The 24,729-nt window shown below is 40.9% G+C and overlaps 1 protein-coding gene across 3 annotated transcripts in view; it reads right to left on the minus strand.

Moving 5' to 3' along the window:
* Nucleotides 1-24,729, minus strand: part of PHF21A (PHD finger protein 21A) — a 99,088-nt gene that overhangs the window by 25,194 nt on the left and 49,165 nt on the right. For all 3 annotated transcript variants that reach the window (XM_010009954.1, XM_010009953.1, XM_010009955.1), the window contains one exon: nucleotides 2,015-2,215. In XM_010009954.1, coding sequence (XP_010008256.1) covers nucleotides 2,015-2,215 — 201 coding nt within the window. The remainder of the gene's footprint in view (nucleotides 1-2,014; nucleotides 2,216-24,729) is intronic.

Below are 24,729 nucleotides of genomic sequence, written 5' to 3' on the forward strand. Positions count from 1 at the left end.
TTTTGATCTGAGATTCAAGAGCTTCCTATCAACCTCTGCTGCACCTTCTCCAAAGCAAGAGGCTCCCTTCCCCTAATGCAGTAACATTAGTCAAGCTTTCCCAATGAGATGTAACGTGGTATCATTTTCATAAGCTCTACATTGACCCATAAACATTTTAAAGAAAAGTATAATCAATCATGTAATACAAGACTGTGACTCTTCCAAAGGGTTCTATTAAATGTGTAAGTACTAAAAGCATGGTTTCAGTCAGCAGATCACAGAGCTTGAATATCCGTGTTACGCTGCTGAGCATTAATTACCTTGGTTATTCTAAAAATGTTCAATGCATGAATTCATACTGACATGGCATTCATAGTAAGTCTGCATTTATTTCACATAATAACATTGCAATAATATGACCTTTTAGCAGGGTTGGTGCTTCATGGAGATTTCAAAAGCTCTTCTTACTGGACTATATTAAGTATATTAAAATGTCACTATTAAGGCAGCACATATACCTGGATTCTTCAATTGTATTACTCTGAAAATAACCATTGAAAGCATTCTCTTTACTAACACAGGCTTGAGAGACGTATTGCTTACAAAAGCAGGCACCAAAAAAGCTTTCTAGAGACACAAAGTATTTGACTTGTCTTTGCTGAAAGGGATTGAGGGGCAACATGACAGAGGCACAACCTTAGATGCAAAATGAGGCTATGTCAGAATTATACCAACATAAGTAAAAATAGAAAAGCATTAAGAATAAAAGCTGGTTTATTTATTCAAGTAAGAGGACGACCTGCCTTTCAGTTTGCACTTTCCAAGTTCAGCTGTATCAACGATACTCAGAAGGGTGCAGCAGTTTTTGACTGTTTCACTAGAGGGCTCTTTAACTTTGAAGAAAACCTCAGTCTTTACAACCCAGGAGATGACCTGGAAGTTAATGCATGAATGCAAAGTGTGGAATTCAGAGAAACATATGACACTGCTCTTGCAGTCATGTTTCCTGACTGAAAACAGCGATACAGCAAAGAATGATCCATTGTTTGCCTGTAAGTCTCTTACGACACAGTAATATTAACTTCTTTGTTCTGTTTTAGCTTTGATATTAATGTTGCTGCTCAGAAATGTCTTTTCCTTCGTTGAGTTTGCTTTGTTTCTGCAATATTCTTTTACCAAAAATACAGTTACCTAAGCGTCAGAAATACATTTTTAGAGCACATCCAACATAACTTCCTGTGTTAATGAGAGAACTAATAGCTCAACCATTTCTCCCTCCTCTGCTTCCAGGAAAAGGAAATACAGGAATCACAATTGGTTAAAGCTATGGTTGTGATTCACTGAAGTGTGCACAAAGTAAACTTCATGGGTAAACTCTGCCATATGCCTGACCAAAATCCCAAAACTCTGGTGAATTTTGGGATTATGTCTCTAATCCTATACTATACTGAAACTCCCAATAAAGACACTACTTACTAAAACTCAAACTTCACAATCAACATTGTACACTTCTAGATGAATCCTTGCAAACTCTGGTAAGTATGATTTGATATGGGTTACATCTGTTTAAAATGAACCAAGCAGAAAGAAGAGGGAACTGTTTTCTGACATTATGTTCACAGATAGTGGGCACTCTGTCAGTCTTTTAAAAGTAAAGTATTTTAATCATACACCTCATATAGCATGTGCAATGTCTTTACTGGTTCAAGATCTACTGGCTATGGACAATCATTCCTGCACATATAGAAAAGACAGGTTCATTTGCTAACTTTCACTTTTGTTGAAGAAAGGTGATACTGCCACCCTTCTTTTCTGTGAGGTTATGATTTGAATTTTAGACACTATATAACTTGACTCAGATAGGAAGTTATTGCCAAAACAAAACCACCCGTAAGACGCACCATACCTACCTACGCACAGGAGAGATTCATAGTGGTACATTAATGGGCGTAAGTGAAAGTTCACAACTTCTCTCTGCACTTTTGATTTTTTCACCTTTAGCAAGGAAAAGAATTACTGTAGAGATTTTTACCTGTGATCCAATCACGTTTGGAGAGGGTGCAGTAGACTGCTGCTGCTGTTGATGGTGATGCTGCTGTAGCTGTTGTAGTGGTTGCGGCTGTGGTGTCTGTAGTTTGTTTTCTGACTGTGCCAATGGCTGAATTTGAAACTTACTGTCTGGCTGTTCCTGCTTCACTATCAAATTCTTTCGAAGCTGTTCCACCACTCTTTTCTACCAGATAAACAAAAGCACAAACATAAACGATGGCAGTTATTTAGCTGCAAAGATTAGAGGAGATAAGAACTCTTAAAGTTACATTTATTTCATGTAAATAAAGAACTGTTCAGAAGCTTAATGGGATTTCTCTGTTTGGAATTTTAAATATTGGTGTTATCTAATAGGCACAGTGTCAAAACAGGCCCCAGAGGAGTATTGCTGCCCAGCAGGCTGACCTTGCTGTTCTTGCAGAAACCTACCCCCCAAAATTCAGCCTATTCACAAACCACTACAAGACCTCATTAACCTGTATTCACTTGAGACGCATTAGCATTCAGATTCCAAAGCTTCTGACTCCCTCAAACATGCACCATTTCTAAACAGTGATGAAAAAGGACTTCAGGTTGAAGCTTCAAGGCTAACTTCAGGGCAATGGGGATGCCTTTTTGTACCAGGCATCAAAACGGAGTGGAATGCAAAGTGGTGAATAGGAAGGGCATGAATATGTCGCAATCTGTTCAGTATTACTGTTACCTGAAGAAATCAGACAGGGCTACTTCTCTGGGAAGGAAATGGCACAGATTTATTTCTCCTGGCTTAAAGGCTTCCTATTACATTATAGTTTCCATGAAAGTTTGAAATTATCTAAGAAATAAGTTTCTTCTCCTCGTATGCATTGTGTATCTTTTCCTACACTCCATCCACCCCCAAATTAGGACAGCTTTAAAAACATTTAGATATATACTTAAGCCCTTTGAATCAAGAGCATACGAATACTCCAAAACAGTTATATAACATGGTTGGCTTCAGAAGAGGACAATGAAGTCACAGATGCGGTAGGGACCCAAGTGAGAAAGTTATAGTGGAAACAGAGATGGTCAGGACACCTCTACCGGAGCCAGGTGCCAACAGTGGGTTGACCCAGGCAGTTCCACTTACACAGAAAGGGAAAGAAAAGACCCACATTCTGACAACATCAGATGTTTTGATTTTTGTTTTGAAGCACTAGTATTAAGACAACACAAAACAGAGAGATGGAAGGAAAAAATAGTAAATCCAGCTATTTACAACCAACTGAAATAATTTTTTCCCTCAAATTCCTTTCATGTGGGATTATGAAACTCTGAGCTAACAAAATATCTGTTCTCTGCATAGTTCTTGTGGACATCCTGCAGAATTTTGATTCCCAGTATCTTGCTTATGGTGAGTTACAACTGCATGGTGCTACATACACTGTGTACCTCTAGCCTAGAAGATGACAAAAGGCGCAGAGTCCCAAATCAGCAGATTTGAGAACTGGAACTTTAAAAGCCAAATAAACCCCACAAGCAACCACACCGCCCCTGTTTCATAAGGTTGAAATGTTTAAGCTCACATGACTGACCTTTCTGCAAGAGACTGCATTCAGAAACTCGGAAGTGTGCAGAAGGAGGACTGACTGGCTTCTAGAAACCCCTCTGCCCTGGCTGGGAATACATGCTCAGCTCCAGACAGGAACAGTCAGGGAGTTGGTAATGGACAGCAGCATGAAGGCAGTATTTTACACTGCATCCAGAAAAGTGCTAAAAGCTGTCAAAGCCTAAAAGCTGTAAATTGTTTGTTCCCTTCTACAACAACGCAAATTACAACAGCAGTGTAGAAGGCATTTTTCTAATTCAGATATTTTACATAGTTTTAGATGGCCTGTGTCTATCAGCTTGTTTGTATATGTAGGAACTGCACGAGCATTTAAAGCTGCTTTCTGCGAAGATCCAGCGTGCAAACCAAAGTGCTGTGTCAGCAAGCAGATACAAGAGCTGAAAAAACATTTCCAGAGAGTAACCCAAGGGGGAGGAGAGGAAATAATGCAACATGCCTATGGAATACCTGCCAAAAAATGGACTGCACATACACTGCACACAGGAGGCTAAAGAATTACCGTACCCAGCACGAACAGGAAAGTAGGTTTTGTCTTCCACAGCTGCCTGCATGGAATTCAGTGATAATGGTGCTCTTCTACTGATTCCTTGACTGGAGGAAATCAGCAACAATGGCCCAAGAATTCGTTTCCATCTTGTTCTTTACAATGGGATGAACAGCAGTGAAAGGATTTTTGAAAGAATAAAAAGAGGGAGAGAAGAGAGGAAGAGGCAAACTGAAGGGCTTCCTTGCCCTAGTGCTATGGCAGGGTGAGAGCCAGCGAGGAGCAGGAGCGAGGTGAGTCACATCACACTCACATTGCTGCCTGTCCCACTCCCTGGGCCCGAACCACAGCCCACAGAGTTGGGCAAAAACAGGACCAAAGCACAACTTTTGTTAGTGCCTTGTGCACAAACGGCAGCTCAGCACATTTGGCACAAGATGGATAACGTGGGAGGAAGAACGCTGTTGCTCTGGAAGTCTGTGCTAGCCTGTTAGAGGCTGCTGAGAGCTGCCTGGCAGCAGCGTATCCTGCCATGCATATCCATTATGCAGATATTAAACTGGAAGAAACATCCAATGCTTTTAAGATTCAGAGAGTAAAACTGAAGTTTGCAGTGCATGCCAATTGCTTACGCGGTTTATTAAGCTGCTTCTACCAACTGTCAGTAAAAACACCACACTGCAACTCCAGAAATCATTTCACGACCTGCAAGACTGTTGGGATTATGTTTGTAAGTAGTTATCAGGAGGGCGACTCTAAACAACATATTCCAAAGTTGCTTAGCTTAATTAGCAAAACCAGATGAGACTCATAAGTGTGGCACCTACACAGGAACTAAGAGTAGATCTACAGTTATTTTCAGCACTACCCTCTGGTGCGTCCTTTTCAATCCACACCGTTGGTCTGACACCGTACGAGGCTCCTCCACAGCATCCTGCTGGAACCAGCATCCTGCTGGAAACGCTGTTCTGCAGCTGCACTAGAGCCCTGGCACATGTCTGCCTGCAGCAATGTTAGCAGAGCCTCATGTTGGAGGGGATGAAACAGGAGGGCAGCATGAAAGAAACTGTCTACTGTCAGACTTGATATGTCAAAAAAACTGCATTTTAAAATTGTTCTTCAGTTATTTGACCGTTCTTCATCAATTTTAGAGGGCAGTTTGTGCTGCAGAAAGTACAGTCTGTATGACTGAAATTTGCCAAGGCTGGTAGAAAGTCCTACTTACGTGCCTTAAGAGATCGAGAGCCAGTGAGGCAGGTTATCCAAAAGTACGACAGAACTCTAAGAAAATTTCCTACTTCTTTAAATGTAATCCTTGCCATTTTCCTTCCCACTCTCATTTAAGAATATTTAATTCAATTTAATTAAATTCTTACTGACAACTTCAAACTTTTAAATTGAGATTAACTCGATCATAAACACAACATGTTAGTTTTATACATGTCAGAAAGCTCTAACTCTCCCCGTAGTCCTAAAATAGTTTTGTTTCCTGCCACACCACAAATGTATGAAAAGCACTTGCCTTTCAAGTTCACTGTATTTCCCTCCAAGCTGAATGCCAATCCTCTCTTGACAGTCAGAATGTGAAAGAAATTAATAACCACATCCTTACTTCCAAACTGTATTCTACCCAAAAAGTAACTGCTAGTCCTCTGCAGGGGTTACTACAGGACTACTTCAACATCCACTGTTGAACAGTGCCCCTTAAGCACACTACATGATCTCATAGCTCTTGCTGTCTTGACATCTTTATCACTAATCTCATCAAGAACTGTTCACACCAGTGAGTTCACAGAGCCCCAGACATCCTACATGACCCGTTCTTAATGATAATAATTCTAATCAATATTGTGACATTTAGTGATACCACTTGCTCATTCATGCCACAGGCCAGATCCTAACACAGCATTAGAAGATTATTTTGGTTTGATTAAGCAGAAAATCTGCCTCTGTGTCTTGTGGGCCATGTATCTGTGCCAAAAGGTGTCTTCTCTGTGCTCATATAAAAAACTATCACGAATATGTTGCTGTAAGATAAGAAAAGTCCTTGGAGCAAACTTAAAGCTTAGTAAGGTTTCAGTATAACATTATTAGCTAAGCATTATTTCCATTTAAATCAATCAATCAATCAATATCAAAGTAGTTCTCTGAGTACAGCAATTTTCTTCTTCATCCAGGAAACCCATTCAGAAAAGCATACATATCCAAAGGAGGGTCTGGTTTTAAACTTCAAAAATCTATAGAAACTGAAATATAAGTATCTTCCAAAAATGAAAGAGACAAGTAAGTACTAAACAGCTCTGCAACACATACACTTCGTATCACAAAAACAAAGCTGATGTGGCTTGAATTGCTCAACTGCTAACTAGTGACCTGCTTTCCTGCTCCACCAATTCCAGGAAGTCAGCTAGTACGGATCCTCTGTTACCTGTTCCCTCCAATGACCAAGAAATGTTCTCTGAGGTATAAAAGTTGCCAATTGCTGCTAATGAAATAGTAGGAGAAAGTACAGATTTCAAATAAGCTCCAGTTAAGAGTGGTGAGAATGGAGGGGATTTCACTGCTTTGCAATCTTCCATCCCATCTCCCTTCTGCATTCCTTGCCAGCCCCATTTGCTGTTGGTACCCAAAGAGAAGGGAAATGCCTCTGCTTTTTGACAGAACAGAAAGATACCAAAACTTCTGTGGTGGAAAGAAGCTAAAAGATTTTGGAGCCCTGGCACAGTTAGTCTTTAACCCACAAAGACGGTGCATTTTGGGAGTGGAATTTGGGGATGGAAAGATTACCAGCATGGAGAATACTTGTACACTCCTCTGCTTCTTTAAGATAGTATCTAAAATTTAAAATAGTGAAATCCAATTATAGAAATTGATGATGCAGAATCTACACCAGTGAGGAAAGAAAACCTGTTGTACAGGACGACTTGAATCGCATTCCATTGAAAGAATGATCAAAGGACTGTAGAAGTATTTTCAGCTGTTTCTGTGGTTACACTGTGTTTTTATGGAATTTTGCACTTCTGGCTGTGTCAGAAGTGCAAATACCCAGCTCTCATACCCAGATCTTTTAATCAACAAAAAATCTAAGCCAACAAAATTAGAAAGAATTTTATTCCAAGAAAAATAGTGTGGTACAATTTCCTGCTTCAGAAAGTGATCAAACTGGCACCTGTATCTTTCAGTCATAAAAGACTCTCTTGGGGCACGGGCTCTTGTGTGCTGAATGGGAATGTAGCAGTGGGACTGGGAGACCACCTGCACCTCATACCTGAATGCTTTAGCTTCTGTTAATACACAGGTATCCAACCATACCCAGCCCCTGGCTGCACTGCCAACACTCCACAAACTGTCCCAAAGGGCACTTGCTGCATTCAGCCCACAGAAAACACAGCTAAAAGCTGCACAAAGATACAACTTCTGCATGTCTAAAAGGAGTTGCAGCGCATGTTAGGACAACTGAATGCTTCTCCTCCTTCTGACACGATGGTCCTATGAGACTAACTGAGCAATATACATGATGCTGATGAGCACTAGAGGTGGACCAAGACTGTACAGTTGATTTTGCTATGATTTGCTTTGCAGTCTTAATGCGTTTAATACAATTAAGAATTAGTAATAGGACAAGGGGTAACGGGTTCAAACTTAAGCAGGGGAAGTTTAGGTTAGATATAAGGAAGGAGTTCTTTACTGTGAGGGTGCTGAGACACTGGAATGGGTTGAGCAAGGAAGTTGTGAATACCCTACCCCCAGCAGTGTTCAAGGCCGGGTTGGATGGAGTCTCCGGTGACATGATTTAGTGTGTGGTGTCCCTGCTTATGGCGGGGGGTTGGAACTAGATGATCTTAAGGTCCTTTCTAACACAGACCATTCTATGATTCTAATTATTGAATACAGCATGGGGTACCTTATGTAAACTTGTGTAAATAAATCTTCATTCCATAAAAATCTACTTTGACATTTTTTTCAGATGAATACTGTTACATAGCGCTGGCATGGTGTGAAAAGTATTTTTGTCATTAAAAATGCTGCTAAACTTATTACACCTCGTTATATTTTAGACTATTGTAAATAATTACTGCAGGTGTGAGTCAAACAAATACACAGTTCACACATGAACATACATACTTTGAAGAAGAACGTGGGATTTTTTCTTTATGATACAAAAACTACTTCAAGTTGCTAGAAAGCATTCAGAAGTGAGTTATCCAAGTTCTGAAATTAATGTTCCTTCATTCTTAACAGGGAGAATGCTTAAATTGTTTTTATTTAAGAATATAGCTAAAATTATAAATGAAAATGACCAAAAATAGCTGCTGTGCCATTCTGCTGTATGTGACTTCTTGATTGCTTTATTTTCAGTAGCATGTCTTTTACCATTTGCAGCATCACAAGACCAATAAATTTTTGGATGGGAACGTTGTACTGTGAAATGCTTTATGCATCACTGTCTTCTTGCTCTGGAATTGTTACTCTTACACAAAGTAGGGAATAGAGACTGAACTATTAGGAGCAGCACACAGACAATGCCTTCCTGCAGCTTGTATATGAAATAACTGTAATATCTACCTTCTTATTCCAGTACTTATGTTAATGGAAGAAAACTTGCAAGAACAGCTACAGTAATTAAACAATGAAGCAATTAATGAATGGAGAATTAAGTGTATGAAAACAGGCAAAACAGAACAGGAAAACCAGTTAAGTGCAGTACTTTGAATGCAATTAAGGAGGAATAGAATGAAAGGAATTAAATTAATTTTTTTTAGATTTGACAAGGTTTGTTTTGCTTTGGGTTTTTCTGCTTCCCAGAAATTCTTCTGAGTACAAAGGGAAAAGGATGTGTGTATCACCTCAACATGAAGAGTCTGAAGAAATGAAAAAGTAAACGGCTGACTACCATGGGAAAGGTGCTCATTTTAATTATATCTTGCCCATCTCTGTATTGTTGCACCCTCATTTGTCTGTTTCAGGGAAAAAATATCTCCTTAGGGAAAAAAAAAGCCACCTACATTGTGCAGAAATGAAACAAGGGTTCTTTTCTACTTCAACGTAAAGTATGTTTCCGTGCTCTCTGACTTAACCTACTATTCCAGAAGCTTATAACATGGTCTTGTAAAATCTGTCATGGACCAAAGCTTGGGACATAAAATCTCAGCACAAAAAATACTGTGGGTTATTATTCCTATGTAGGAGAACACACAAGAAGAAACACCGCCATGGGAAATCCATTCGCATCTACACATGGTAGCCAGTTGCCTAAACTAAACACCTCTACCAGGGAAGTCCTGATGCTTCTCTCCTCCTACTTCTGGTTTACCTCATAATGTGACACAGAATCACAGAGTGGTTTGGGTTGGAAGGGACCTTAAAGCTCATCCAGTTCCAACCCCCTGCCACGGGCAGGGACACCTTCCACTAGAGCAGGTTGCTCCAACCCCTGTGTCCAACCTGGCCTTGAACACTGCCAGGGATGGGGCAGCCCCAGCTTCTCTGGGCACCCTGTGCCAGCGCCTCAGCACCCTCACAGGGAAGAACTTCCTAATGTCTAATCTAAATCTCTCCTCTGTCATCTTAAAGCTATTCCCCCTTGTGCTGTCGCTACAAGCCTTGTAAAAAGTCCCTCTCCAGGTTTCTTGTAGACCTCTTTAGGTTCTAGAAGACTGTTAGAAGGTCTCCGCTGAGCCTCTTCTTCAGAGTGAATTTGTCTGAATTAAGCAAGCACAGTAGATCAATCTAAATTAGTAAACTTACTTCATGTTTCAGAAATGATCAACCTAAATAGAAGTCTACTTTCTAATCTGGTAACTCCTCATATTTTTTAATAACCCAAGTGAAAGCATAGTCATCAACTAATTTTACAGCATACTACTGCACAGTCACACAGTCCCTTGACTAAAAATGGACCAGCGTCAGCAGGATTCTTGTGCATCCTACAGCTATTCTCACAACTGAGTCACACCTCCTCTCCTCCTCATGAAAGGAAACACACACAGGTCATGCTCATGCGCTTCATGCATGATCAGAAGTATCAAGCAAGATGATCAGTTTTACTGCACCACAGAATGCAAAACTTGTTCTTTTGTGAACAGAAAGATCTGGATGCTCAAACTATACTGTACAACCATGTGTTGAGTACTCTGATGTTGTCAACAGCATCTAATACTTAATCTCCACAGTTGCTTTACACACATCACAAGCTAACAGCAGCAGACAGGCTTTTTCCCTATGTTGTTAACTAAATATTGTTTAGTGCCACTTGAATTAAAGCCCATCACTAACAACATCATATTGGAATTCACTGTTGATCTGCAGTTTGTAGGCAGAATGAGTTATCAGAGTAAAAATTCATAGTTTCACTTCACTCAAATGAGATTTGCTCTTCCTAGTCACTTGAGCAGTAGATCAAATACAGATATTCTGTCCACCTAAAGATACTTGCTGTATTATTCTCTTTAGTTAACCAAGCACGATCAAACCCAAGAAAAATGCCTGCTTCACAGAGAAGACATCAAATTAAATCACTGCAGAAGACCAAAATTGCTGGTCTTCAATTGTGTCAAGGTCTGTGGATCAGTCAACACTCTGAGAAACAAAGCGATGGTTCTTCCTTAGCCTCCCCATTTGAATGCCATGGTGAGGGGTCTTTGTCCCCGTGCTTATTTATCCCAGTGCAAAAAGCACCTTCACTAAGTAAGGCTGAAATTACTCAACAACTGAAGATTTAGTGAACTTCCACCTCTCTTGAAAATGCCCAAGAACAGGAATTTTGCCAAAAGAATGCAAAGTGACCTTCGTAGAGGGATGCAGAGATACTGGAGGCATTTCAAAGGAAAACCACAAACATAATCAAGGACCCAGCAAACAACACTGCGTAATGTGAGGCCTACTGAGCCTCAGCATATCCAGTTATTTGAGGTGACTTCTGAGTATAGATATTTATACATGGAAAAGAAATCTGATGCTGGGAGGGTTTTCAGTTTCTCTGAGAAATGTAAAATGATGATTCTGTGGCTGCAAGTTGAAGGTAGACCAACTCAACCTTGAAATAAGACTCAGAGATGGTTAAAAGCTGGAAGAAACTATGAGAAGCAATGGCATACCATGGTTTGAAGTCTTTAAGACAAGGTTATACAGCTTTCTAAAGGAAATGCTTCACCTAAGTTTTGGAAGAGACTGTACAGTACACGTGAAGGGGAGAGGGATCTGGGAAGCCTCTGCTCATTCTTACCAAGGCCAGTGTTAAGTGCCAGCACTGATCCCAGCATGCCTCTCCAGCATAACTGTGTAAAGACAGCTCTACTCTTCAGAACACATACATAACCAGAGCACAAACAATCAGATATACTCAAGGTTGGTTGTTCACTTTCCTCTGAAACACAAGATACTTGCCACGGCCAGACAAAAGAAGCTAGCAAAGCTTGTCTTCTTCCCTTGTTGCCTTTTATTGTATGCCTTCTTTACATATTTAGATTTTTACTGATTTTAGAGTTGGAATGGAGAAAAAAATTTCCCCAGGTCAGACTTGCTGGGATATTTTTCCCCTTCCACTGCAATGCAGGATGTGGACTGCCTGCTAGGATTAGCTGGGCAAACTTCCCCTAATCAGCCTGCTGACATTGCAAGGGCCTTCAGAATAACTGGCAGCCCAATCCACCTCCTGTTTCTGGAACACAAGGATGTGGAAGAGGAAAACTTAGTATCCCAATAACCAAACTGACCTTGCCTCCCTGAAGTTAGAAGACGTCACGCAGGAGCAGCAGGGTAGACTACAATGGCCTCTAACATGCAGGAAGTTAAACTGATTAATCTCCTTATCCTATTTGGATTTGATGCATGATGTCTTCCGTCTACTAAAGTTTATCAGTGTTCTTTTAAAAGAAAAAGTAATTTTCATGCTAGATGAACAACAAAAAAGCATTTTATGAACATGGTAGCTTTGAATACATGTACACAGTACCTAACTTAAGAGACAGGATAAGGCATTAGTATCAATCTCAACTGATGTAGGTAATCTCAAATTTTGGTTAGTTCCTGGAATGTAAACCCCAGGAGCTGTTCTTGCTCCCATCAGAACTCTTCTCTATGAAAGCTTAATTCTTTGATATCAAAATGCCTTAGGACAGTGCCATCACTTCTTCCTGCAAGGTAACAGTTATGTGAGATGCAGACACGAAGAAGCTATGCATAGAACACAAAGATCTTCCTGTCTTTGATGGACACCTCCCAGGAAAATACATTTGAGACCTGCTATATCAATATGGACAACATCCAGCATGAAAAAAAGTACTAAGAGAGACCACATAAGGGAATGTAAACATTCCTATCCGTAAGGTCATACTACTTCTTCACAGTGTGCTTGCTTGTTTGACAGCTACACTGTCATAATTTTACACTGTTAAGCCTCTGCTCTAGGGTTTATAAAAGATCAGAGCACTTGTCACTCTCAGTGCAGGTAGAGTGAGATAGAGTGGTTGAGCAGTTCATTCTTCTTTCTAATTACACTCCATTAACCTTCCACATGAGAGCCCCCCTGTGCTTTCATACCAGCAGCACCAACTGGCTGTATTTGATAAGGCTCAGCAGAGGCTGCAAGACCAGCACGTGTAACTGAAGGAACACTTCAGCACTGCAGACTTAGCAGAAGCTGGGCTGAAGCTGCAGTCATATGCAGCTAAATTATACACAGATGGACACCAGCCTCACCCTACCCACTTCCCTCACAGCTCTACTCCTTGAACTTGATAGAGACATATCTGAAAGCCAAATGCAGAACTAGGGAATTATTCTCTATAGGGCACTGAATGGTTACCATGCTTTCATCTCACTGCAGAGACCTGCCAAGAGAAATGCATTTAGAGCATTAAAGCATGCAGGGCGATAGAAAAGAAGTTGTCGTTACATTATAATTAGATCATGTTAGTGTATGCAGCCAGAGTGCAGAGTAAGAAAATGACTTTGGAAATTTAAATCTTTTTTAAACGCACTTTCAGTATCTGGGGTTGGTTGTTGTATGCTCTGAAGACCACGCTGTTAACAAACAGCATTATATTTATCTATACCCTTCTCAACGGTGACCACATAAATGATAGGCTTTTCTAAAAAGAGAGACTTCTTCAATTAATAATGTATTCTATGGGAGTTTTCAACTCAGTGCCAGGAAAGCTATTTTCCATGTGCACGAAGGTAGATTAGCATTTGTGTATACTGAGTAACAGAGTCGGCACATGCTTACACAGATAAAAGGGAAACAAATTTGGAAGGGGGGACTGTAAACAATCTGGAACAGAATCCAAATTATTCTTAAAATAAATGAAACACCACAAAATCTGCACTTTCAAATGACATTTTATACTATCCATCAGAATTTTTAACTGTTTCAAATGACTTTGCAGCATAAAGTTGTATCTGGAACTGGCCTATATAAGTGAGTGATGGCGATACTCTTTTTGCTATTACCGCCATTATCCTCTCCCACCCCTCTCCTGTTTGTTTAATGTATTGTGATACTTGCATCTGCATGCATTTCCATAAATAAATATGACTTACTTCTTTTCTATGGTAAGTCTCCAACCTTCAGCTAATATTTTGAAATGAGCTGCTCTTTTCTAAGTCTTGGTAACTTTGAAGTGTCTGAAACAAAATCTGTTTGTGCTACAAGCCAAGCTATGAATCCAGCCCCATCCTTGTCCAGAATGGTACAGAGTTCTGGCAAAGATCCCCTCCAGTGCAAAGGTAACAGAGGTGGCCCTTCTGAAAGGTAAATGCTGCTACTGAACCCACCTAAAGAACACTTGGTTTTCAGTGTGACCATTGAAGACCTTTAACGTAAGACCTGTTTTCTACACTAAGTAATTTTCTAGCAGATTTTGGACCACCTTTCCCAATTTTTCTTAAATGTAATGTAAAGATGCCAATTCAGACTTTAGTTGAATTTAATTTGTGCCATCTAAACCTATAATAAGTGACACAAATTCAGAATTCATGGATGTGACCGAACACAGTTATTCACAAACAGTCAAGCTACTGAGGTTGTCTCAGGAAAGCTGAACAGTCAGAGGGCAGATAGTTCTTTCCTCTAAGGCAGGCTTGCTCAAAGTGCACACACAAGTACCTTTGTAACAATAATTCCTTGGATGAACAATGAACACTGTTGTTGGGATGCATCTGATATCAACTAAGATGCAGGATGAATTTTGCCAGATATAATTTCTCTCCTAAAGATCATGGTCACTCTCATACCTGATAAATTTGAAACAAATGTGATTAGGGAGTTGAATAAAATTACCTAAAGCATCCGTATCTCTTGTTTTGTAAAAGCGCATCTACAGTGCTTCAAGGCAATGAAATCTTGTTTGAGCTGGGGTTAAAATTTGTCAGGACAGCGCTGTGAAGGAAGGCAGAACCACATTTTTATGCCATCCTTAGCTCTTCTGTAAGAAAGAATTCTGAATTTATGTACACATGAATTGTACTTAATGCCCTTATAACTTGCTCGCTCATCTTTTTAGAAGTACATAATAGAATTGTGACTGAAAGCTCCGAAATTCCTGGCTGTAAGCATCTAGTGTTGAAACTGCTTTCAGAGTAAAGCATTGCAGAGGGGCTTCCACTTCCCTGAGCAGCCAGCCATCACTGCTAACACCATTTGGAATACTGTTTTCTGACAAGTGGGCCAACTCACCTCTGACAAGTGCAACACTGGAGTTGATGGGACCTTTTTACAACTAATCACCTGAGAAATGTGCCTCTTCAGAACTTTCTGTTTGTTCTTTTCCCAACACCTCTTAGGAAATATTTTAGAAGGAAGTATTTTGCTCTACAGTGGCTCCTCATTCTTTTTTTACATAAGACCTGTCAAAAGTAATGCGAGTACTTTCCTTTTTTATTATGTCAATAAAGAAGATCTCTTGAGGATTTCTGGAGGGCCATGAGGTGGGTGAACAGATCTTTTAACCTAGCACATGCAGAAGCATGCAGTCTGGTCAAGGACTCCTGGAACAGAACTGCTGAGGTTTTTTAACCTGTTGTAATAATCCTTGAACCTGAGGGACTGTTGACATCACAAATATAAATGTAAGAACCCCATTTTAAATGGTGGGGAAAGAGCCTTCATGCAACTGGCTAAAACTGACTGTATTTTGGGGTTTTTTTTGGAAGGGGTATTTTTGTTACTAGTGTTTTGTTAAAACTTTTAAAGACAGACTGTGAATGCTACAGATGTAAAATGAACTCTGAGGAAGCCTTTGATGAATTCCTGTAATTCTCCAAGGAGTTTTCTGTCAAAGAGAGGTAAGAAATAGAAAATAAGCCCTCTTGTAATTCCTTCTTATGCAATACTAAGCATACATAACATGTTTGCTTTTAGGGGAGACCAAGACTTCTTCACCTCTGCAGGCCTATGTTAGATTTCAAAGGCAAATTAACGTCTTTTTTTTAAGGATTAAACAAAAACTACTGTGTATTTTCAGCACATAATGAAGTACAAGTTCTTTTTTTCACACCATATGCTTGACTTGCTCCTTATTGCAGAGAACACGCAATGTATTGCCAGATGAACACATTTCATGCTCCAAACCGGTATGACCAGCTAAACCTGCACTCAGAGGTATCAGAACATGTTAGTGAAACTCCAAAGTATTATTCCATTGGCCCTCACTCAGCATGTGTTGCGTGACAATTCAGCTGTGAGTATGTTTGGAAGCGTTACCTCAGAACACAGGGACTCCTAAAACCAGCACCAGAGGGTCTGTCTCAGGTATCACTGTCAGACCTGTCTCTAAGAGCTGTACATCACAAAACAGTAGTTTTCCTCCCCATGGTTTCACACTGATGGGTTTATTTTATTTCTTTTTAAAGAAAACACATGTTGCACTATTGAGAAAGGCTGAAAGATTACCGAAACCTAGCAACTGAAACCCAGGCTGGTAGAGCAAAGCCATCTTGCTTTGTGTCCTCAAGACTGTTAACTTCACTCATACTGGGATCTCTAGCTCTGTTATTAACCTAAAGAACCACCTTAAAGCTGCACTGTCTTTGCAACCAGAGTCTAATTAAATTTCATACACATAATGTCACAGAATCATAGAATGGTTTGGGTTGGAAAGGACCTTAAGATCATTTGGTTCCCTTTTAAATTCCAGTCCATAAAAATAAGCCTCTTTCTCAGCAAACCTCCACAAAATGAGAAGCAGAAGGGGAGCTTCAGCATAAGTGAGCAGGTTCTGTGGGCTCTGAGGTAGGGGGGCCATTAGAGGAAAGAAGCAGCTGAGGTAACATTTTCTCTCCTATTACCTCTGAATAAAGCAAACTGACACAGAAATGCAGGGGGCTTTGGGGAAAAAAGCTTCAGGGTTTCTTTCTGTTTTCTAACAAATATGACAGGGCACATATTCAAGAAAATAGGGCATGTTTGTTTGTTTTGATAAAGCTATCCTCTGTTGTATTTCATCTGCAGCTGGGGCAGGATGTAAGCAGAGGAAAAAGGCTTTTAAAAGATCTATACTGCAGACACGCACACACTTACATCAGTAAATATACACAAGGGCATGTAAGTAAGTAGTGATCTAACTTTACTTCAAAAAAAGAAACACCGTGAGCAAAGGCTGAGAAAATATGAATCAACTGGAATAAAAACATCAGTGTGTGATAGGTGTTGCAGAAATAAAACATACCAACAGTGTAAAGATTTTAATGTGCAAACAGGAATACTTGACTGTGCTCTGTATAGGCAGTATTCATGACAAGCAGAGTAGGATTTTCATGGTAATTGTCTGGAGGATCATATAAATGTGTTCGTATCAAAAGCACACTTAATCCAAAACACGTTTGTCAGTTTGCATAGGAAGACAGTCAAGCTGTCATCGATTGTGAGGGAGCTAAGAGGAAAACAAAAAACAAGCTCAAAGAGCCCCATCAGGAAACATAGAAAAGGAGTAAGAAGAAACAGGTTCACACAAGCAAAGGGCACTCACAGACAAAATGAAGCTGAACCGAAAAGTAATGAAGTCTGACAAGCAAAAATTAGTCCTTTCTCACTGGCAGGAAAAAGCATTGTGTTTTATCAGATTGCCTTGGAAAACAGGACACACTTGTAGTCACACAAGCCCCTTTTAAAGCCCCTTCTCACTGACACATCAGGCCTATGCCCAGAGGGATGTCTGAGGTGATGTCTGAGTAGTGCAAGGCCCATGGTATTAGAAATAACTATCTCATCGGAGAAATCAAGTCCATGCTTCATATATACACATGCAAATAGTGACCAGCAAACCGTGCTCGATTTAACCCCACAAACCCACATTCTTAATTGCACAAGTGGCTTGTAGGCTCTGCAGGCCAGCCTGCAAAAACCTTCCGAAATATTTACTACATACTAGTACTATGTAAATAGTAATAATAATTCAGTGACCTTTTCCTGCTCTGTATTTCGAATGTATTTATTAGGAGCTAGACAAATACTGCAGGCTTGCAGCATTCTGCCTCCACATTCCTCATCTTTCTCTTCCAGTTTACCAGAGCAATGAGGAAAGAAGGAGTTTTTGCTCCAAGCTTCTAACACTTCCAGCACAGATTCTCACACTATCTCTCCAAACTGGAGGATCCATCTCTTAGCACAGGGCCAGACAGTGATTTCCTTTACCAATTTAAAGCAGATCAGTGACCCACATTGCTGGAGAAACCACACCAGCAGCGGAGGCTACAGAGGCAGCTGCTTTCAGGCCAGCAACAGCATGCTCAGCATGAACAGACTGTACTAAGATTTTTCTCCCACACACAAAACCAAACTGTTCCTGTGCCCCCTTTGTGCTGACGGAGCCTGTCTCTTGCTTGATGAGCAAGTCGCTATTTAGGAAACCATTTCTCAACCGATTTTGGAGATCCACAATCATGCAGAATGGGCAGTGTTGGTTCGTATTCAGTGGCGATTTCAAAGGTTCTTTGTCCTGGGGAGGAGATGGGACCATTCACCAGCATATAGAAGTGCTGAGTACACAGCTGGAGCGTGCGTGGGGGAAGGGAAACGATGCATGATTCTGCAATTCTATCTGCTACATCCATGCAGTTTTGAAGAGTGATCACTTGGCTTTTCCACTGGTTTGCAAGTGAAAACTTTTTAACGTGTTTGCCAGAATTTTTTGGCTGTTTTTCTAAGAGGAGAAAGGATGAGTGCAGGGAAATGTGAAGCCACACGTACGTGCCACATAATTGGTTCTTTCAGCCCTTTGCAGCGCACATGATTTGCAGTAACATGCTCTGCACCTCCTTACTAGTTAGCAGCCCAATCCAAGACAAACACATCAAGAAGAAAGAGAGAGGAAAAAGCTGTGGACACGATTAACCACATAAGCTTGGCTTTTTTTTCCACGATGCTCAGATTTTTGCTACTAGATATTCAAGAGAAAATAGGGTGCACTATAACAACTGTTACGACAGGCCACAAAGCATAAAGCCAGGAAGAAACCTTTCTGCCTGGCTCTTCGCAGGGCTCACACTTGTACTAGGAAAACGTCACTTTGATGCCCTGTTTGCATTCCATTTCCAACAACAAGGAGGAGGATGGAGGTCTCTGGTTTCTATGACAACCCAGATGGGCCACAATACAAGATACTTACAAACGTTCCACCGCGGGGATGCCAGATCAAATTAAGCCTGAGTTTACACTACTTCAGAGAAACTAAAATGAAAGAAAAAACCCAAACAAAACATGAATGTCAGAGGAAGGATGACATTTCCTCAGCACACTGAAAAAGATTTCTGAAAGTAGATGATAAAGAAAGGAGGGATTTTTCCCTACTAAAATAAATAATAATGTCAACGCAAACAAACCAAACCCCTCATTTACATGAGTAAATGTTTTCATTAAAACTAGGCTAGTGGGAAGTTACCATCAGACGTTAGAAGCAAAAAGCAGGCCCCCAAAATAACATGATTTTATTAATTTACTTAACTCATCATAAACAGGCAAATTTGGCATCCCAGTGTTTCACAGGGCTTGTTTAAAGCCCTGAGTTATATTCTGTGATATGGTTTTTCTGTTATTTATCCCTGATTTGGTGTTCTATGACATTTTGCAAAAGATACTCAGGTGTAGAAAACACTCCATATTCTACCAGGAGATGTGAAATTAGTGAGATATTTCAGTAACAGTAACACAAATGCAAAAACAGTTATTGTGTGCTCTCAGTAGCCCAACTGGTCACTGTTAAAAGGGTGAAGTGAGATGACTTCTCGAAGGCACTAAACAGGGAAGCCAGTTTAGGCAACAGCAGCAAAATGCCTTCTGAAGAAACACCTGTAAAAGCTTTTTGTAAGCTTTTCGGATGTGGCATACATAGATGTGGTTCCCAAAACAAATCAAGTTAATGAATTTCTTAATAAATGTGTATTTTAAGGCACATTATTTTGTTTTTTTAGATCTGATATAAGCTAGGTATTGTCTTCCTTTTTAATCACTGTCCTATTTCAAGTTACTCGCCTTTCTTTCTTTCATCTTAATCACCAGGTAGTTAATAGCCTTCATTAAATATGTGATAGGCAGCGAGGCTCACAGTAAGACAGATAACCATGCACTTTTAGAGGCTTATGTTCTTTGGGGAGAGGGGAGGCAAAGAGGAGAGAAAGGCTTAACAGCTGTGCCTAGTCAAAATAATCCAAAATTAGAGGGACTGTAACATTTAAAATTGGAACAGAGAGCCTTGAAATCCGGGTCTGTGCAGATATCTTTAAACACTTATTAAAAACTGCAGACACTCACTCTTCATAAATCAGCACTGCTAACCAGTACTATTTACACAAGGACTAACTAGTCAGCCTGGCTTGCAAGAGCCTCCTCATCACCCAGGAGAACAGCCACCCCTCGCACCATCAGCTGTGCCTCTTCCTGGGCCTGAGCCTATTCCCCTATTTAATACACAACCTGGGAACTGTGGATTTCAGGAGTGTGCCCAGGGTGGGCAGAGACCCAGGCTGGCACCTGCCTGTCCCCCTGCTCCTCAGCACTCCTCTTCCTTCCCCTTTCACCCAAGCCCTCCTGGTTAAATCCTTCTACCCTGTGAACATCACAGTGTGATGCACGGGGCAAAGGAACCCAGCAGAGCAGGCAGCTTGTGTTCCTGCCATGCCACATGCCACCAGTGCTCCTGTCAGCAGTGGCCGGCGGAGCCAGAGAGACATGCTGCGGTGACGGTAAGAGCAGAAGTGCTTTGGGGATCTGCAAAGAGCTCCTGCAGGATGACCAGAGTGCTGAGGGATGCAATTACACATCTGTAACGTGTTAAAATACCTGGTGATTGCTCAGCTACTGGGCATTAACTGGAAGCGATGAATCGGGATGGAGAAGTGGGACTAAGGACACAGTTGGGCATGACAAGCTTAAACTTGGACTACATTGCTTAAACTTTGGCTACAGTCATACCATACATTTAGCCTGGAGAAGAGTAGCTGTGTGGAGACCTCAGAGCAGACTTCCAGTATCTGAAGGGGGCCTACAAGGATGCTAAGTACATCTCCATCAAGGACTCTCCATCAGGGACTGCAGCAATAGGACAAGGGGTGATGGGTTCAAACTTAAACAAGAGAAGTTCAGGTAAGGTACAAGGAAGAAGCGCTTTACAGTGAGGCTGCTGAGGCACTGGCACAGGTTGCCCAAAGAAGCGCTAAATGCTCCATCGCTGGCGGTGTTCAAGGCCAGGTTGGACAGAGCCTTGGGAAACATGGTCTAGTGGAAGGTGTCCCTGCCCATAGCACAGGGGTTGGAACTAGATGATGTTAAGGTCCTTTCCAACCCAATTCATTCTATGATTCTGTATAACTGCTACCTGTGTTTCACATAAAAAACAGAAGACAAGGAATGGCATGATGAAAAAGAGAATCTGCAGAGTGCTAATGCATACTAGAATTTTAACAGTATAATGGGAAGAACAGAATGAACCAGAAATAACAGCAGGAAGGAGCTGTAAGTTGTAAGGGAAGGTAGTATACCAGTGGAGAAGCTGCTTGATGTCACACAGTTAAAGTTACTCTATTCATGATGTGGTGTATGTATCAAGAGACCGGGTCAAAAAGCCAGGCCAGTGGATTCCTCTCACAGGCTCTATTGCCAATCACATAGCCCAGACATTTCAAAGCATGAACTTCCACTCTGCAGCGATACAGCACGGAAGAAAGTTGTACTCAAATTGCACAGCATCCACTATTCCACTGCATCTTTCAACTATCAATTCCATGCAACTACAGCACCATAACTCATTACTGACCCCTACAAGGAATACTTTCTTAAAAAGAAAAACAAACCCCAGAACCAAACAGAAAAACCCACAGGCAAAAAAAAACCTGATCCAAACCCCACAAAACGCAAACATGGATGAACACTAAAGTTTTAAGGAAAATCAGCAACATAAATCTTCATTAACAAGGAGTTATAGCTGCCTGGTGCTCCTGCTGACTACGAAACTCAGTGAATCCCAACATCTAAAACTAAGAAAGTATTCAGGGTATATATCCATGCGGATTAATTTTGCCCTCTTGGGATCCTGATGCCCTGGATATCATCAACACTAAGTAGCAAGGAATGTACTTGCAGTTTTCCAGCACCTTAGCTGACCACAGCACAGGTATCTTCAGAAAAGCAATCTACACTGCGTACCTAGGATGGTATTCAACTCTTCTAATACTGTAATTAAACAGATCAACCTTTGGTTCCATGCGCAGTCAACAGAAACAGACAGCTGGGTGGCTGGATGAGTGATGCTAGGCCCTGTCTTCACTAATTCTGGACAGTTTAGACTACTTTTTACACAGCTGATACCAGAAACCCTGAGCTGACTCTCTAGAACATCTCTTCTTCAACTCCAGAGACCCCTCTTTTAGTGCCCCATTGCTTTATGCAGATACTGCTGTTTGACAGCATAACTTAGTCTGTCCATCATTAAAAACAGCAGCCACACTTACCCTGCACCTTGCTGCTGAGAGCAGCAGTCACTTACAGCTGCATCTCCTGATGCTAACGCAGGCACTACAGCGCAGCACCTCTGCCCTTGCTGACATCCACTCTGTTTCACAAATACCACCCACATCTTCCTCTCCGACTGACAGTTTTCAATTAGAACTGAGTGACTGTTCTCAGCGTGTTCATAGCTCAAAATGTGCTTTTTCCACTTCGCAGCTATAAAAGGCTTGTGTTCCTGATTTGGCATAATTTCTCTGAATCAAAGACTATTGCCACTTCCTACCAACTTTGCCACAGTGAAATGACTCAGAGCAGGTCTCCCTGGGGATATCTACATCTTGCTTGTTTGATTCTGAACACAATGGAGAAACAAAGGGGTTATCTCATAAAACGTCTAGGAAATCCCCTTAAAACAGCTCTGCCATATGATCCAGCTCAATGTTAACAACTTAGAATTCTGTTTTTACTTCAGGTTAAGGGGCCTACAAGAAATCTGGAGAAGGACTTTTTACAAGAGCATGTAGTGTTAGGACTAGGGGGAATGGCTTTAAACTGAAAGAGGGGAGATTTAGACTAAACACTGGGAAGAAGTTCTTCCCGGTGATGGTGGTAGGACACTGGCACAGGGTGCCCAGAGAAGCTGTGGCTGCCCCATCCCTGGCAGTGTTCAAGGCCAGGTTGGACACAGGGGCTTGGAGCAACCTGCTCTAGTGGAAGGTGCCCCTGCCCATGGCAGGGGGATTCTATGATAATACTAAAGCATTTGTATGTAATTCCTACAGAATGGCTCCAGCATCAAAGGAGGCCTAACAGGGAAATTTGCTGAACTCCACTTTCCGCAAGGACCCAAAATACTATTGGGAAACTTGTGTTAAGATTTCTAACGCTGTTTGTATTTTCAGTACATCTATCAGAACATATTGTCAATTCAGCCAGTACTGACTCACTCTGGGGGGAAAGGGAGAAGAATCAAAAAAAAGTAGATAATCTCTCCTGGATTATTAAAGTACATGAGACTAGAGAACTAAAAATCACCAGAATTAAAGCTCTTCCATTGCCTTGACATTATGACTATCCTGAAATAGAGAAAATCACCTGCACAAGAAACTAAAGCAACATGTTGTTTAGCAGCTGGTAAATGATAATTTTAGAACTGAACCAGTATTATCAGTCTTGAAGATAAAAGAAGCAATAAAATAAATAACAAGACCTCTGCTAAATTCAAATCCAATAAAACCACATGAAATATATCAAAGTTTGCTGAACAGAATAGGATGAAGCAGATGAAAAGCAGCTAACTTCCCTGCTTCTAACAGGCTTTTTACAAACAGATTAAAGCCAAAATATATTAACATTTATAAAACCAAAAATAGTTAAAAGTAAGCTTTTACATGCCAAAACATTTAAGTGGTTGCGTCTATAAAATGCATCCTTCCTTTAGATTTGACATTTCAGAGGTATCAAATCAATGTTCGTGCTTTCAGCTATGTGAAATCTTAACAGTGATACCACATTGATGTTCCTGTTTGCAGCTATGCAAAGTCTTAACAACACTAAGCAGATAAGTATTGTTCGAGGACAGGTGAATACTTTTGCTGCTGTATGTTGTTCAAAACCCAATTATAGTACCAAACTCTTCTGCCTGTTGTGTTCTGCTGTTGTACTTTTCTTTTGTATCTACTCATTTGTACCATGTCTGTGCACACAGGAAAAACACATGATTGCAAAAACTTCCCTCCACAAATGTTTCTGTATTAATTTTCAATTAATTAGGTCAGAATGGTCTTTAAAAGTAAGAAAGCTGAACACTAACAATCTGTCAGTGCTAAACAAGCCCTAAAGATAAGCTCATGCTGTTTGTTCAAAGCACTGGTTGTTCTGTGCATCTGGAAGAATTCACACTCATCAAGTGTGTTTGCACCATCAGACTCAAAATTACTTTAACAGAAGAACATGGAAGCTAGTAGCAGGAACCCTGACATCCTTAAGACCTGGTCTTCCAAGAAATGACCCGCTTCAAGCACATAAACAGGTATTTTACATTAAACCCTTCCAAAAGAACCCTCTCCTCCCAAAAAAACCCCCTCTTGCACTAAATTTTGCATTCCTTAAAATAAGCTGAAACAGACACAAAACCCAAAATACCACCTCGCAGATTTAGCTGTCTTACACAGAATTAGAAGTAATAGTGAAAAAACAAGGCAAAATAAGAAAACCCAAAATAAAACCAACCAAAAAACTCCCAAACCATACTAGAATAAGATGCATCTCTTCCACTTCACTTTTCTAGTGGCCAAGCCACCAAAAGGGCTAAAAAATAATTTAGTTGTTAATTCAGTTAGTATAAAACTTTCTTTTTCTTGAAAGATACTGAGAAAATTGCTGTTTCAACCTTCAATTTCTAAACCCATAACAAATCAGAGATTACCACTGTTATACATCACTGAAAGCTGCTACCACCGTAACAAGCGTTCCCCTCTCCGTGTCAGCAGGTACGGTGGGTGCCGCGGCGCTGGTGTCCTTCAGCGGTACAGGATGCTGAGGACGCAGAATTCCACCTGTATCCCAGAGGAGGTAGGACACGGCCCGCGGCCCATGGTGGGGCCGGTGACCCCGGTACCCCCCTCCCGGCTGAGCCCTCCGCGGCAGGAGTGATCGGGCGCCACCTTGCGGGGCTGGCGGGCA

This window comes from Nestor notabilis, unplaced genomic scaffold (assembly GCF_000696875.1).
Source record: "Nestor notabilis isolate BGI_N333 unplaced genomic scaffold, ASM69687v1 scaffold15172, whole genome shotgun sequence".
NCBI classification, from domain to species: domain Eukaryota; kingdom Metazoa; phylum Chordata; class Aves; order Psittaciformes; family Psittacidae; genus Nestor; species Nestor notabilis.